The sequence below is a fragment of the Manis javanica genome, chromosome 15 (assembly GCF_040802235.1).
Source record: "Manis javanica isolate MJ-LG chromosome 15, MJ_LKY, whole genome shotgun sequence".
NCBI classification, from domain to species: domain Eukaryota; kingdom Metazoa; phylum Chordata; class Mammalia; order Pholidota; family Manidae; genus Manis; species Manis javanica.
This window is the reverse complement of record NC_133170.1, coordinates 9,809,547-9,823,642: the sequence shown is the minus strand read 5'-3', so window position 1 is coordinate 9,823,642 and position 14,096 is coordinate 9,809,547. Positions and strand designations below refer to the sequence as shown.

The 14,096-nt window shown below is 37.0% G+C and overlaps 1 protein-coding gene across 4 annotated transcripts in view; it reads right to left on the bottom strand.

Moving 5' to 3' along the window:
- The window catches only part of ITPR2 (inositol 1,4,5-trisphosphate receptor type 2), a 417,532-nt gene that overhangs the window by 388,220 nt on the left and 15,216 nt on the right, over positions 1-14,096 (bottom strand). The window contains exon 1 of one of the 4 annotated variants that reach the window (XM_073223363.1): positions 2,313-2,395. The exons of the other annotated variants lie outside the window; for them this stretch is intronic. Coding sequence (XP_073079464.1) covers positions 2,313-2,380 — 68 coding nt within the window. The 5' untranslated portion in view covers positions 2,381-2,395. Of the gene's footprint in view, positions 1-2,312; positions 2,396-14,096 lie in introns of those variants that run through there. 4 annotated transcript variants of the gene reach the window in all.

Sequence of the window (14,096 nt, the reverse complement as noted above, 5' to 3'; positions counted from 1 at the left end):
AATGGGTCAATAACAAATGAGACTTGCTTCCCAAAACACTTTCCCTCTTTAGTCTCAGCACTTTCTTCTGCAACTATATAGACTATTCTTGTGGCATGAACAAATCTCTTTCTCCCATTTCCTCTTTATGTGGATATTTACCAAAGAGCTCAGCATCCTTTCAAGGGTCAACATCCCCCTTAAACGTGATCCTAGACACTGTCTACGTGAGCCCAGATGTGCCCCCCAACAGGTACAGGGGGCATGGGACTCTGCCTGCCTGCCTTCTGACACTAAGCCTACAGGAATGCATCCCAAGATCGCAGTAGTTTCCCTGGCAGGCAAGCTCACCTCTAACTTTCACCGTGTTTATAGCTAAACAACCATTCCAGGTCCTTTTCATTCTGTACTACTGATAAGCCAGGCTCTCCCAGCCGCCACCAAGCACTTAACTTTTATAACCTAAGGCAAGAATTTACAATTGAATGGGGATAAATATAAAGACCAACCTTTGAACTAGGAGCAAAAATTATCTGAAAATCATCTCTTCCATCCCCGGCTAATTCATTTAGAGACACCAGCATGATTACTGGCCATGTGAATCATTCATAAACAGTTTTCCAAATTTGGCTAATTGGCCAAATCATACGGGGAGTTAAAATCATCATCATCATCATCATCATCATCCTAAGAACAACAACAAAAAGTTTCTTTGGTCCAAACCTACAGAATCAAAATTTCTGGGGATCAGGATGACAAATTTGTATTTTTGATTAGTCTCTTGACCTTTCTTAAGTGGACAGGACTGCCGACTCTGCACGCCATAGGACCCTAAGCTATCTTCTGTCAGCACAACTCACCACACCCCATCATAATTTCTTATTAATATGTATGTCTAACACTACAAATCATAAGTCCCGAGACAGCCCATTTCTGTTTTGCTCACCATAATATGCCCAACGTTAAATACTGGGCCTCAACATGGAAGGTGCTATATGATTAAAAACTGAAAGACAGATATTTTGCATCACTGAATAAATCAATATGTTATTTTGACAGGTCATAAAAACAGTAAAAATAACTGGAACCAACAAATGGTTACCTAATAGTAGATGGAAGAAAGAGTTCGAAATATTCCCCATCCATGTGTCTCAGAAAACTATCATAAACATCAAATCCTGAAAAGGATTGAGAGAGCCTGTTTTAAATAACAATATCTTATAGAGCCCTGCCAACTCAGTTTGTCACTGTTCTTTTTTAATGGGCTGCATTTATTTTCTCCTGTCAGAATCAGCAGGTAAGCCAAACAGGTAATTAGAGTCTAGCTTAAAATTCTCAACTTGTCACTGAAACTCAACTATCATGAAACCTCTTGTCCTTTCAATCTGCCTTCTCCTCAAAAGGTCATAATTGCAAATGATTTGTACATTTTAATCTGTAAGAAAAAAATCAGTCAACTACTGCACCTTTCAAGGCATCTACAAGGAGATTTCAGTACCTACTCTGAAGGATTTTATACTTATGAACCAAAAATATATGTGAATCAAACTGTAACTAGATAAATATGTCCCCCGGAGAAATTTTGCAAGCATGCATCTGGCGACAGGTACAGTGTTTGAGGTAACACTGTTCATGATAGTAAAAACTGGAAAAACCCAAATATCCACCAATAGTAGCATGGATAAATTATTACTAAATGAATAATTTCATACAATGGATAATATTTAAAAAGTGACCAAATTGCAGCTGCATGTAATAACATTGAAAATCTCAACGACACGACATTGAGCTTAAAAAAGCGAGTCCCAAGCTAATAAATGTTACATAATTCTGTTTACACAGAAGGCATAAACAGGCAAAACTAAATGGCATGTATCTTAGGAGTACACATGGGGTATAAATAAGTTACTGCATAAAAATTCATGGCTATCAGATAAAACAGATTTCCAAAAGAAAGCAAGTTATTCTTTGGCCTCCAGTCCCTTATTATTCCACAAAGAAAATGGCACATACTAGGTAAAAATACGTTGAGTCGGATCTTTTTCTTTATGAAACCATAAATAATCTTTCTACCTTGAATAATACACTTTGCAAAGTAAGCGTATTTTTTCCTGATGTTCGCTTACCACAAATATCTGATGCTTGTACCATTAGGTGATATTGCTCCTTTCCAACAAAATGACTCTGAAACGCATTTAAATAAAATGAATTTGACAGAAGACAGGAGGGTAGGGACTCCATAATGGACATTGTTAGCAACTGTTACTAAGGAATGGGGGTCAGGATTGTGACTAGGTTCATAAGGATGACAGAAGTGCCTTTCAAGTACTTACAGAGCTTTGTCGCCAATAACCATATCCCCAACTCTGGGACTTTCGGTCTGCAGGCCGGACAAATTCATTTCTCCCTTAGCTCCATCTGGTTTCTCACCCAACTCAACTGCCCCTCCTCCCCACACATCCTCACCACCTACCACCACCAGTCCCCACAGCCCCAGCCCATCATCCAACTCCTTCTTTCACTTTCATTTAGACGTTGCCCCAGAATAGAAGAAAGAAAAAAAAAATGAGTTCTAAGCCTTGGTCTTCTGCTATGTAACCAGCGGCGTGTACGGTAGTTCCTTACCCCCGCCGTGGCTTTCCATGTCTCTGATCCTGTTTGGAGGGTTGGCTCGCGGTATCATCCTTCATTTGCAGATTCTGACCTTTATCCTATTTTATACAGTCGCTTGAAAGTTTAACTTGGTATCGATTTTTTTAAGTTTATGCATTATTTAACCATTCCAAGCAAAGTACTAGTATGTGATTTTGTTCCATTCACTAACCATCATCTTAGAACACAGTACTTTTTAAAATCTGAAGATCTTTCCATTTTAGCAATATGGACGTTTTTTTACTTAACCAAATGCTCAAGTTGCCCAAATAAGGAGCAGCCTCAAGGCCTGTAGATTCCTGTTTGTGTGCCAATTCATTTGTCTCATTATTCACACTAATTTAACGGGAAATGTGAGTTTCTCCAAATGTCCAATTTCATACCTTTTATCTGATAGGTCCTGTGCACACACCCAGGCACAAAGCCACAAACGATTCAAATCACACAAAGAGGGAAATAACTTCATTGGAAAACGTCCTGCCAGAAAGTGTTCTTACTTGCACATGCACAACCACTGCGACTTATCAAATTCACTCTGAACTGTACTCAAATCTTCTTCTTGTCTATGACAAGAAGAGTTAAATTCACTTTTAGTTGCCATTCAGAATGTGAGGTTTTTAAAAGTTAAACCAGTGAAATGTAACATCATCTTCGTCTTCTAGATGTTTTGTTTCAGGAATGTTTTACTAACACAAATATTTGAGCTTGCATATTAAAAGCTATGTTTAATTCTATACATAAATTTTCCAACTATGTACAAGTTAATTGCTGCTAATATTTCTAAAATTAGTTCTTTCCAAAGTTGGAATTGTGCTGGCTCTTAGGTATTTAAAATGCTGCCTGTTATTTTTCCATGAAAGATAAAATCAAACCAAACCACATGTAAATTATAGCACAAACACTAAATTTTGAAGGACTACGATCTAGAAACCCCTAAAAACACTAGATAAAACCTTACATTTAAGTTTTTTGAACAGAGCTGTCACCTAGACCAAATGACTTAAAGACCTTGAAAAAAATGAGCAGCGTATGGACTACAAAGTGAATGATGTCTCTCACATATTAACCTTTTTAGAAATCCCTGCAAGAGCCATCATTTTGTGAAGCAATTTTCATCAGAGAATGGATGCTGGTGAAACCAGCGGGGGTGGGGAGGGAAATACTCAACAGGTCACACACATTACCCCTCAAACAGAAACATGCATATCCGACCATGATTTCAGAATGGATCGGTCTCTGTATTTCAAAAGCTTAATGCCCTAAGCCAACCAAAAAGAAAGAAACTGTGACTTTCTCTTCTCTGATTTTTCCCTTCCATCTAACTTCCTTTTCTAGATCCTCTCTACCCCACCTCCTCAACCGCTCTGAACCCAGTTCTATTGCAAGCCAGTCTGTGCGACATTTTCTCCTAGTCTGTGCCTTTCTCAGGATACGAATGGGCATCTATAGAGATCAATTATTTAGTGATTCTGAGTTACCCTTAACTCTCAATCATCTGCAAAGAGCTAAAAATTAGCACTGGTAAATGTGACCCACTAGCAGTTTAGTCCCAGGTGTTTATTATTACCTGTCTGTCATTCCCACCTGGGCTTTTGCCCACCTGGTTGACACCAATTTGGAGGTGCTCCCAGGAAAAAGGACATAAAATGTCAACTCACCTACTGACATTCTCTTCTTCCAAGTACAGACACCTTTCCACCCCACCCTGCAGATTTTTGACTGCTTTTGGTCATTCTCTCAAACCTTCACTTAGTTGTCTTTTACATTTTGTCCAGAGTGTATAGTTGCTATACTACAGATTAAATTCAAAGAAATAGGAGCTCAAATATTTTGAAAATCACTAGTAAGAGAAGGCACCAAAGAGAAGGCATGCTGTGCATGCATCAGTAAAAACAAACGTACTGTAATTATCAACTAAAAAATACAACTATTATGAACATTTAAAGACAAGAAATAATTTTTTAAAAGGAACAGAGAAAGAGCTCATCAAAAATGGTCAGATTTGATAAAGAATTTTTAGAAATGAAAAATAATTGTTGAAATAAGTAGGTGGGTATGAGACCATAAATTAGACACAGCTAATTAAAAATCTGGAAGATAAATCTTAAGAAATCACTCAAAAAGAAACAGGACAAGACAGAGAAAATACAGAAGAGGTGCTAAAAAATATAAACGTTAAGATGGGAAGGTTATCAGGCATATATAATTAGCAGCCTGGAAGGTGAGACTAGAGAGAGAAGGGAAGTGAGGAAATATTTGAAATGATAATAGCTGAGAATTTCCAGAGCTAATGAAAGAGAGGAATCCAAAGATATAGAAACAATGCACTGGCCTACAAACTTCTTAGAATCTACAGTACAAGCCTGAACATAGTGGAATCATTTCTTCAATTGCTGAGAGACAATTTAGCTGTCAGGTTAAAAGTGCGTGCCCAGAAAAATTAACTTTTAAGAACATAGGTAATATCAAAGTATTTTTAGATCAATAAAAACTAAGAATTGACCACTAACAGACTTCCACTCAAAAGGCTTCTAGGATACTTCAGGTAGTATGAAAATTATCTTAATAGAAAATATGAATTACGAGAAGAAATAGGGAGGAAAAAAACTGTCAAACATGTGAATTAGTTGAAGCAAACACTGCCAGTATAAGAGACTAACAATTACTAATATGTGACTTGAAAAAAAGGATGGCACTATATGTCAATGACACTTCAATTCAAAAAAAAGACAGTCACAATATGCTGAGTATAAAAAGAAAATAATTATAATACGATATATGGTATGATCTAATCTTTATAAAACATACCTAAGTTTATAAAGTGAAAAAAAAAATCTATAAGAACACACACCAAAATGGTAAATGCACTCTGTCTGGATGATGGGATATGGGGTGATTTTTACTTTCTGCTCTGTACCTCTCAACAGTGTATGAATTTCTTTACAAGGATGGTAAACCACATGAAAATAGTTATTGCTACTTCAAAAAATAAAAGGTCAAAAGCAAAAAAAGGGATACACTCAATACCAGAGAATTGCAGATAAGTAGAAAAGGGTGATCAGAATTAAATGGTTCCATGGTTCTGAACTGTACATGTACAAGTTTTCAATTGTACAGAAACTGATATTTTATCAGTTGACTTTGTACTTTGTTGAGTATGTATAATTTAAAAAAGAAACCACTGAAACAACAGAAACAGAGTATATAAATACAAAACCAATACATAGGAAAGACTGGAAAAGAAGAAAAGTTAACAGAAATTCAAACTATCTAAAAGGAATTAAGAAAAAAAGAAAAAAAACAGGGAAAAATCATGATTAAGGCACAAAGAGGGTAGAAATAAGTCAATAATAATCATAATAAATATAATTTTTACTTATCATTTAAAAGAGATTTTTTTAAAAGACAGATTTTTCAGATTCCATGAAAAAATCCAACTATGTGGAAAAAGACATAGCAGAGAAATACTAATCAAAATAAAGCTATGATAGCAGTGGTTATGTCAGAAAAATAGACTTCAAGAAAAAAAAGTATTATTTAGGGTAAGAAGGGCCATTATATAATGAGAAGTGTTTCAGCTCTTTAAGAAGATGTAACAATTCTAAATGTATATGTAAGAACCTCAAATTATATAAAACAAATTTTACAGAACTACAGAGAGAAATTAACACAGACATCCTCACAGTGGGAGATTTCAATATACTTGTCAATTACTGTTAAGGCAAAAAGATAAAATGTAGTAAGGTTACATGCTTTGAAACCCATAATTAACAAGCCTGATCTAATGGACATATAAAAAACATATAACTTCTCATGGAAATATATAAAACTCAACAACTGGAGAGAATATTTTCTTTTCAAGCATATATAGAACATTACTATATAGGTCCCTCAACTGTTGCTGTATCGCTATTGTATTTCTAAACTACAGCCTAAAATTACAGGTTTTTAAAAATATTATTCTCTTGGCTCATAGTGCACTTATGCTCAGATACAAAGCCCACATTCATCGAGACTCCAGGGGCTTTCCTTCTATGATCCCACCATATTTGATACCCACCCTTCCAAGCTGTTCTTTAGTGTATTACACCTCCTGGCACATGTCTCTCATAAACAGTGAGTTCCTTGAGAAATGCAATGGTATATTTTTAATCTCTATATTCTCAACACCTAGGACAGTGACTAACAGGTAGTCAGTACACACTCAAAAAAAATTATTGTTGAATGAATGAACTGATACTTGGATGGGCCAGAAAGGTAAAGAAAAGAAATAGCAAAAGACAAAATGAGGTAAATGACTATATAGCAGGAAGATCCTAGGAAGCAAGGATGAAGTATGCGATCACGATACAACTGCTTATCCTTGACTCATCCTCTCAGCAAACCATAAAGTAATTTTAATTATATATTCTAGAAGTGAATGGCTAAGAGACCTCAAAAACTAAGCCAATCAGTAGGAGCTCCTAGGCAGAACAGAACAGTCAGACAATGACTTTCTCCGAAGTCATCAGAATCCAGTGCAGTTATTAGTTTTATTGCTGCAAGAACTTGCCTTTTCCCTATGCCTTTAAGCATGCTACCATCTTCAAAAAGAAATGAGTATGAGAACCAACTACCATTTCCTGGCTAATCATGCATAAAAGAGAAACATACCTAGCAGGAAGAGGCTGACAAGGGAAATTCCCTGGTCAGAAAAACCTCTGGCAACTATCAACCAGTTCCCACAATTATTTCAGCATGAAAAGTTAGATTTTTCTTTCTAGAAAGTTTGAAAGTATAAAAGTTACCTTGTTAAAGCTACAAGAGATGACTTCTTTTGAGCATCAACAGCAAGAACGGTAGTTCTTTCATTGCTAAGAATTTCAGTTCAGGATATTCATTCATGCCACAAATTTTACTAAGCCGCTACTATGGGCCAGGCACTGTTCCAAGAGCAAACAAAACTAACACTCTTTCAGGGGGTAGTTGGGAAGAGAGAAATAACACACAATAAACAATAATAAACACATAAATTATATAGGATCCTAAGGGATAAATGCTATAGGAAAAAAGGAAATATAGAACTGGTGAAAGACTTAAAGGAAGTGAGGCATATATCCAGGAGAACCACATTCCAGGCAGAGGGAACAGCCAGTGCAAAGACCCTACCGTGGGAGCATGTTTGACATGTTCAGGGTCTGCAAGGAAATCAGTGTGGTGGGTGAAGATGGTGAATGACTGGAAAGGAGGTCAGAATGGGCAAGGAATGGAAGGCCAGGTCCTACAGGACTTTCTATGTCATAGTAAGGACTCGAGCTTTTACCTGAGTGAGACAGGAGGCACTGGCACGTTGAAGCAGAGAAAGGCCAATGTGATCTGGCTTATTTCTAGAAAGTTCTCTCTGGTTGCCAAGCTAAGACTAGATGGGGAGGAATGAGGGAAATAAAGTAGGGAACCCACTGTGGAGCTAACCCAGTAACCCTGCTGAGGCAGTGAGGGTCCACAAATGTGTTGCGTACAAACTATCAATAGCCTAAGAAGAACTGCAGGTAAATTCAGAAAAGATACAAATAGTTACTCTCTCTGTAGGGGATATAACCTTGGTTTTAGGGAAGAATTATACATGGCAATGTAGCATTCACCATAAATAAGGTGCAGGTGACAGTCAAAAAAATTATAGTGTTTGACATAAAACAAATACATAATAATCATTTAATCAGTAAATCTGAATTTACTCAACTTGGTGGAAAATGTTTATTCAAACATGATATTTAATGGGGAAACAATATGACATAAACCTGTTAACCATGAACCACACTGTTATATATTAATTTAGATTCACTCATCATTTCATTAAAGAAATACAACTGACTACCTACTCCGTGTCACATACCATATTAGATTCTAACTGAATCTCTTCACTAAGATGTCAAGAAAAAAAAAGAAGGAATAAAGGTGTGGCAATATTCCAAAGAAGTTCACATTTAGTTACTAAACATAAAAAGAAATTCAGGGTTAGAATCTGAATATATAAAAGATTTAAGGTTCAAAAGTTAGCATTCCATCAAGGAACTAATAATAGTCTTCTGCTGGGCAGAAGTCCACAATGAACCAGACAGAAATTAAGAGCATTTGTGCTTTTAAATACTAAACCATCATAACTTATCAAAATACATCTTAAGGTTTTCAATGTATTTGACTCTTCCTAAGTATGTTATCTCAAACCTGCATGATTATTATAGACAAAAAAAAAATCCTGTTCTTTTAAAGAAAAAAGTATATGTATCATTAGAAAACCAATGTTGAATGAAATAACATGTGGAAAGAATAACTGAAATTGTAGTCCTCTGGAATCTTGGTCATGGACATTGTTGTCTATTGTATGGAAGTAATAGTAAAGTATTTCAACACTACATACACATTTCAAAGCATTCCCTTCCTCACCCAAAGTCAGGCACTGGCTCCATTTCTGAGCCCTGACAAGCATGGTGTGTTCCGTCCATGCCAATGTCCTGCTGGAAGCATCACAGGGCAAGTGAGAAGCCAAGGTGAGAACATGGGGTCATGTACGGCAAACCCAAATTAAAGCCCCTGTGGTCCGAAGAGAGGAACTCCCTGTGATCTGTAATAGGATTCGCAAGGTTCCTGCGATGCTCTTCTAGCTTTTCTTCCTTTTGTACAAATGTTGGCATTTATTGTCTTAATTCTTAAAAGTTCTGCAAGAAAGAACTCTTTTCTTTGAGGAACTGAGTGTCTTTGATGTTATCATCTACCAAACCAGTTGCTCAGGACGGGATCCTCAGTGAACTAGCTGACACCCTAAAACATGGTTATCAACCTTCAATTAAACTAACTGCATAGGAAAGGTGCCTTGGGCATGTTGCTTTTTATTCTTCTTCTTACCGTTTTAGAAACTCTCCTTTCCCACATACAACTCTGAACATGGCGTGGTTAAGACCCAACGGGATCTCTCCAGAGCACCAGAGGGAGGCTATGAGACCTAGGCCGGTTGCTCTGTTTCCCACCACTGCAACACAGGGCTTGGTCCAGAGGAGAGTACATAACCCAGGCAGGACCACAGTCCCTTGCCACAGCAAGTACGAGTAGTGAAAGGAAAAGGGGGCAGTCCTAGCTCCTGGATCAAGCACGATGAGGGAAAGCGCAGGCTGAGAAATGCCAGGAACCACTTTTCCCCACCAGGAGTGGCACAGGTCTGCCAGAGAGTGAAGCCCACATGAAGAAAAGTGAAGGAAGAAACACACTCCTGATCCCTGATCTCATCAACTGAACCCCTGGTTCTAGCTGTACCTGAAGCCAGAACTTCCTCTTGGACTTCTCAGTAATGCAAAGCAAAAAGCTGCTGTTTTACTTACATAACTGGGTTCCTGTCCCTTAAGAAGCAAATGGAACCATGAAGGTCACATAGCCAGAAAATTCAACCAGCCACATACCAAGAAATGTATTCATTTCGTCACTGATTCATTCATTCATTCAACCAATATTCACTGAGCACTAGTTTTGAGTCAGGCACTGCCTTAGGCACTGGGGAAACTTTGGAGTGCTAGCCAGGCCAATCCCAGAGCTTATATTTTAATGTAAGAGCCATTATGTATCTTAGCACAAGTATTTCCAAGCTTGAATCCAAGGGGTGATCTTCATGTAGTCTTGAACACCCTCAAACATATATAAAATCTTGTGTTTGTATATATTCATATGAAGTTGCAACATGAATTTCTCTCAGTCTCAAAGGGACATGTGAACTGCCCCCTCACAGAGGATTCAGGAAAATTATTAGAGCATAAGCATTCTTAGGATTGAGATCTCCCAAAGTTTTTAATTAAGAGCTGAGTGGAAAAAAGGACAAAATAGATACTTTTCTTTAGATTATACACAGTCTTATCTTCCTGCTGTCTGTAGCCAACATATAGTTCAATGATTTTTTTTTTAACTCATGGGAAGCAAAGGAATTGCACATAACTTTCCAAAAGGATTCCCCCAACCATTAAGTTTTAAAGGGCCCAGTTTACAAAGGTTGCTATCATCAATAGTCGATTTTACTTTTTTCTTTTCCCTTAAAATCTGAACTTGAATCTGAACGTCTCTGTTATAATTAAATACAACTAAACAGCCAAGTTGCAACAAGCAAAATGTCAAGAACTCTGGAAAGTCACAGAGGAAATTAACATTTTAAGAAGTTTCTCTTGAAGTTATAGGCTTCATCTTTAGACTTTTAAATCAGAGTGAAATAATTTTACAAAGACAAACTCAAGAAAGGTATCATCTTCTGCATTCTAATCATTTGAATGGATGGGTATATCTCAGTACCTACTTTCTAATTTTTTGGAATCATATATAGAGGCTGTCCGCTTCACACTTGAATTTCCTGGACCTCAAGGGAAAGGTATCTCCTTTCATGTGCAAAATTGGTTTTCTTGTAAACTGATACAGATCAGATTGCTACCTGCTAAAAAAAAGAAAAACAGGAAGCAGAGTCACTGCTTTCCCTTACTCAAAAAGGTCTTCTGGAGATGTTTAAACTGAGATGATTCATTATAATTATTTTCTCACCAAAACTTCGTGTAAGAATGATTTGGTGGCCGTCATTTTGGCTGCTCCTAATTATAGGCTACCCAAAACAGACAGCTTTTCAAGGCAAAAGAACTTATTTCCCAACCTCCTGCCATCCTTAGGAGTAAATCCAAAGACCACGTAATCAACTGTACACAGTGTTGTTTTTCTATCCTGCCCCCAAAATTCCGTAATTCATATTCACCAGGTACCCACTCTTTCACTTCTCTCCAAAAGATGTCTCTCTAGGGAAATCTTCTGCATCCGTGGATGTCTTGCTGCCCTTGTCTAGCCTGGATTAATACTCAGTCCACAGGCACACACCTGATCATCTGATCATCTACATTTGCCTTCTTACAGCACTAAACTATGTTTTCTACCTTTATCTTGCATCTACCTACCACTTCAGCATTTTATTAAAAATAAAAATAATAATAATAATAGGAGAAATGTGGGATCAACATATAAATCAAGTACAAAAATCAAACGAATATTCATATTTGACCTGATTGTTTATAGGTCATAATGCATGATCAAAACCAAAAGTTTCTGTGATGAATGCCCTTGTACTGTTCACCATGTAAGAATTTATTCACTATGTAAGAATTCGTTCACCATGTAAGAACTTGTTCGTTATGCTTCAGAAGATTGGAGACTGACGAGAATTAGGCTTGAGATGGATTAATGATTGTACATTGAGCATTGACCCCCCTATACTGAATTTTATTGTTGTTAACAACCATTTGATCAATAAATATGAGAGATGCCCTCTCAAAAAAAAAAAAGATGTCTCTCTAGGGATAGGCAATCTCATTTGATTTCTAACCCAACTTCTAATCAAGATGAAAAATTAAAAACCTCCACCGTTACCCTATCTGACTGGATATGCCATAAGGAACAAATGTAGATTTAGTAATATACTCGCTCTCTCCCACAAGCCAAGAAAGCCTTCAGCTTTTTATTTTTAAAGTTATTTTAGCTTTGCACATTACATCCCAATGCCATTCATAATAACAAACTACATGGAAAAAAATACATCCATCAGGAGACAGACAGTTCTCCAACTGTGTGCTGTTTCTGGGTCGTACACTAAGGGCTTTGTCACCGAAGAGCCACATCCATGCAGGATGATGGCATCTCCTGCCAGGATAAGTCGAAATTATCCTAAAAGTCTCACTTGGCCCTGGCATTTGTCTTCTCTGAACACGGTCTGAAAGGTGTCTGATTCACTCTGAATTTAGGGTTAGGATTATCAGTAGAACTGTGAAAATTAATAAAAGGAAACCTCACAGATATGGTGTGGGGAGGCCAGCAGGAGAAGCCCTCATGTCCCCACCACGCTTCATCAATTGCAAACCCTCTCGGAAGGAAAAGAGGGACACCACCAGGAGAACCTGCTGTGGCTACTCCTTTATTCCCCAGCGTGTGGAAGAAAGGTTTCCACCCCACCTGCAACAGCCCAGCCAATGAAAATCCATGACACATGGGATTCCCACTTTCCTCCAATGGACGTTTTGCTTAGAAGAACCTCTTCCTCTATACGGAGTAGTCCTCTCCTTTGACCTCTGGACTTGACTGTGGTTTTGCCACAACTTGCTTGTGCCCAATTGCAATTCTCTGCTATTCCCAAATAAACCCATGTTTGCTGGTTTAATAATTGACCGTTTTAATTATACAGTTAACAGAACCATCCCGGTTCTTTTTGTAGTTTCCTCTCTCAAAGTAACTTTATGGATAGTCCCTATAGTAAATGACCTTCACATATTCTTGTAGTTTGCACCCCCCCATGGTGTCTATATTCTATGTTAAATTAGTGAAATGACATCCCTGCAGTTACCCACTGTATTCAATATTCTAAACCACTGGATTCTAAATGTAAAAAAGCCTTAAAGTAGGGATTTTGCCGCTCTCTCTGTGGCCACTCTTTTTAATTCTTCCCTTCTCCAGCCACAGCACCAGGAGGATCCCTTTCACACACCAATCAAAGCCTCTTCCATGACTGTAGAAAATAAAATAATAGAACTTGGCAGAGCTAAGGTTGTCTCTAGGCCAGACTCATAAGTATTCAAATGTGGCCTTGAGAATTGCTAAGCAGCAAGTCTTCTTTAAAGAACTTGGAATTTAAAAACAGGAAAAGATAGTACATGATAGGAAATGTTTTACTTTCCCCAATGTTACATTTCCCTTAATTTATGGATATCTTCATTTAGACACATAACTAATTATTAATCACCCTTTAAACTTCCCTGAATGCTACAGTTCAAAAGAAACAGTTCAACTGGATTTTTTTTAGCAATCAACAAATCTTAAATACATGTTTTATCTGCTCTCTTGTGTTTCAAGTTTAAAAGAAAAAATAATACTAAAGGATACATTAATGACACTCCAAAACCATGACTGATCTGTTGAATTGTGGTCAGATGATATTTGGAGTATAGTTTTAAAACCACTTCTTAAAACAAGATATTTAATTACATATACAGCTAAATTAAATTATTTCTCTTGTCCAAATATGCTTCTTCATCAATAAACACAAAATAAAATCAAGAAAAAACTGGATTATGTGACTAACTCAACATTTTCTTTTTATTTGCATCATTGCTACAAGGGAAACACTTTTCCGCTTTTCAAATTATAGCAAATCTGGAAAAACTAAGCCATTGATATTAAAAAGGTGGTTATATTATTCAAGTCTTGATAATTAAAAGGCTTAAGTGACATCCTTATGATTTTGTCATTTTTAAAATTTGGTACTAATTTTTAAAATACTTAGCATGTACAAGTACAGCTTTCCAAATACTCACACAGGTATAACATCATTTCATACCCCCAAAGGACCACTGAGAAACAGAAGACAAGCATTATTAGTAGTATTCCCAATTTAAAGATGGGGAACTGAATCCAGAGATTAAATGATT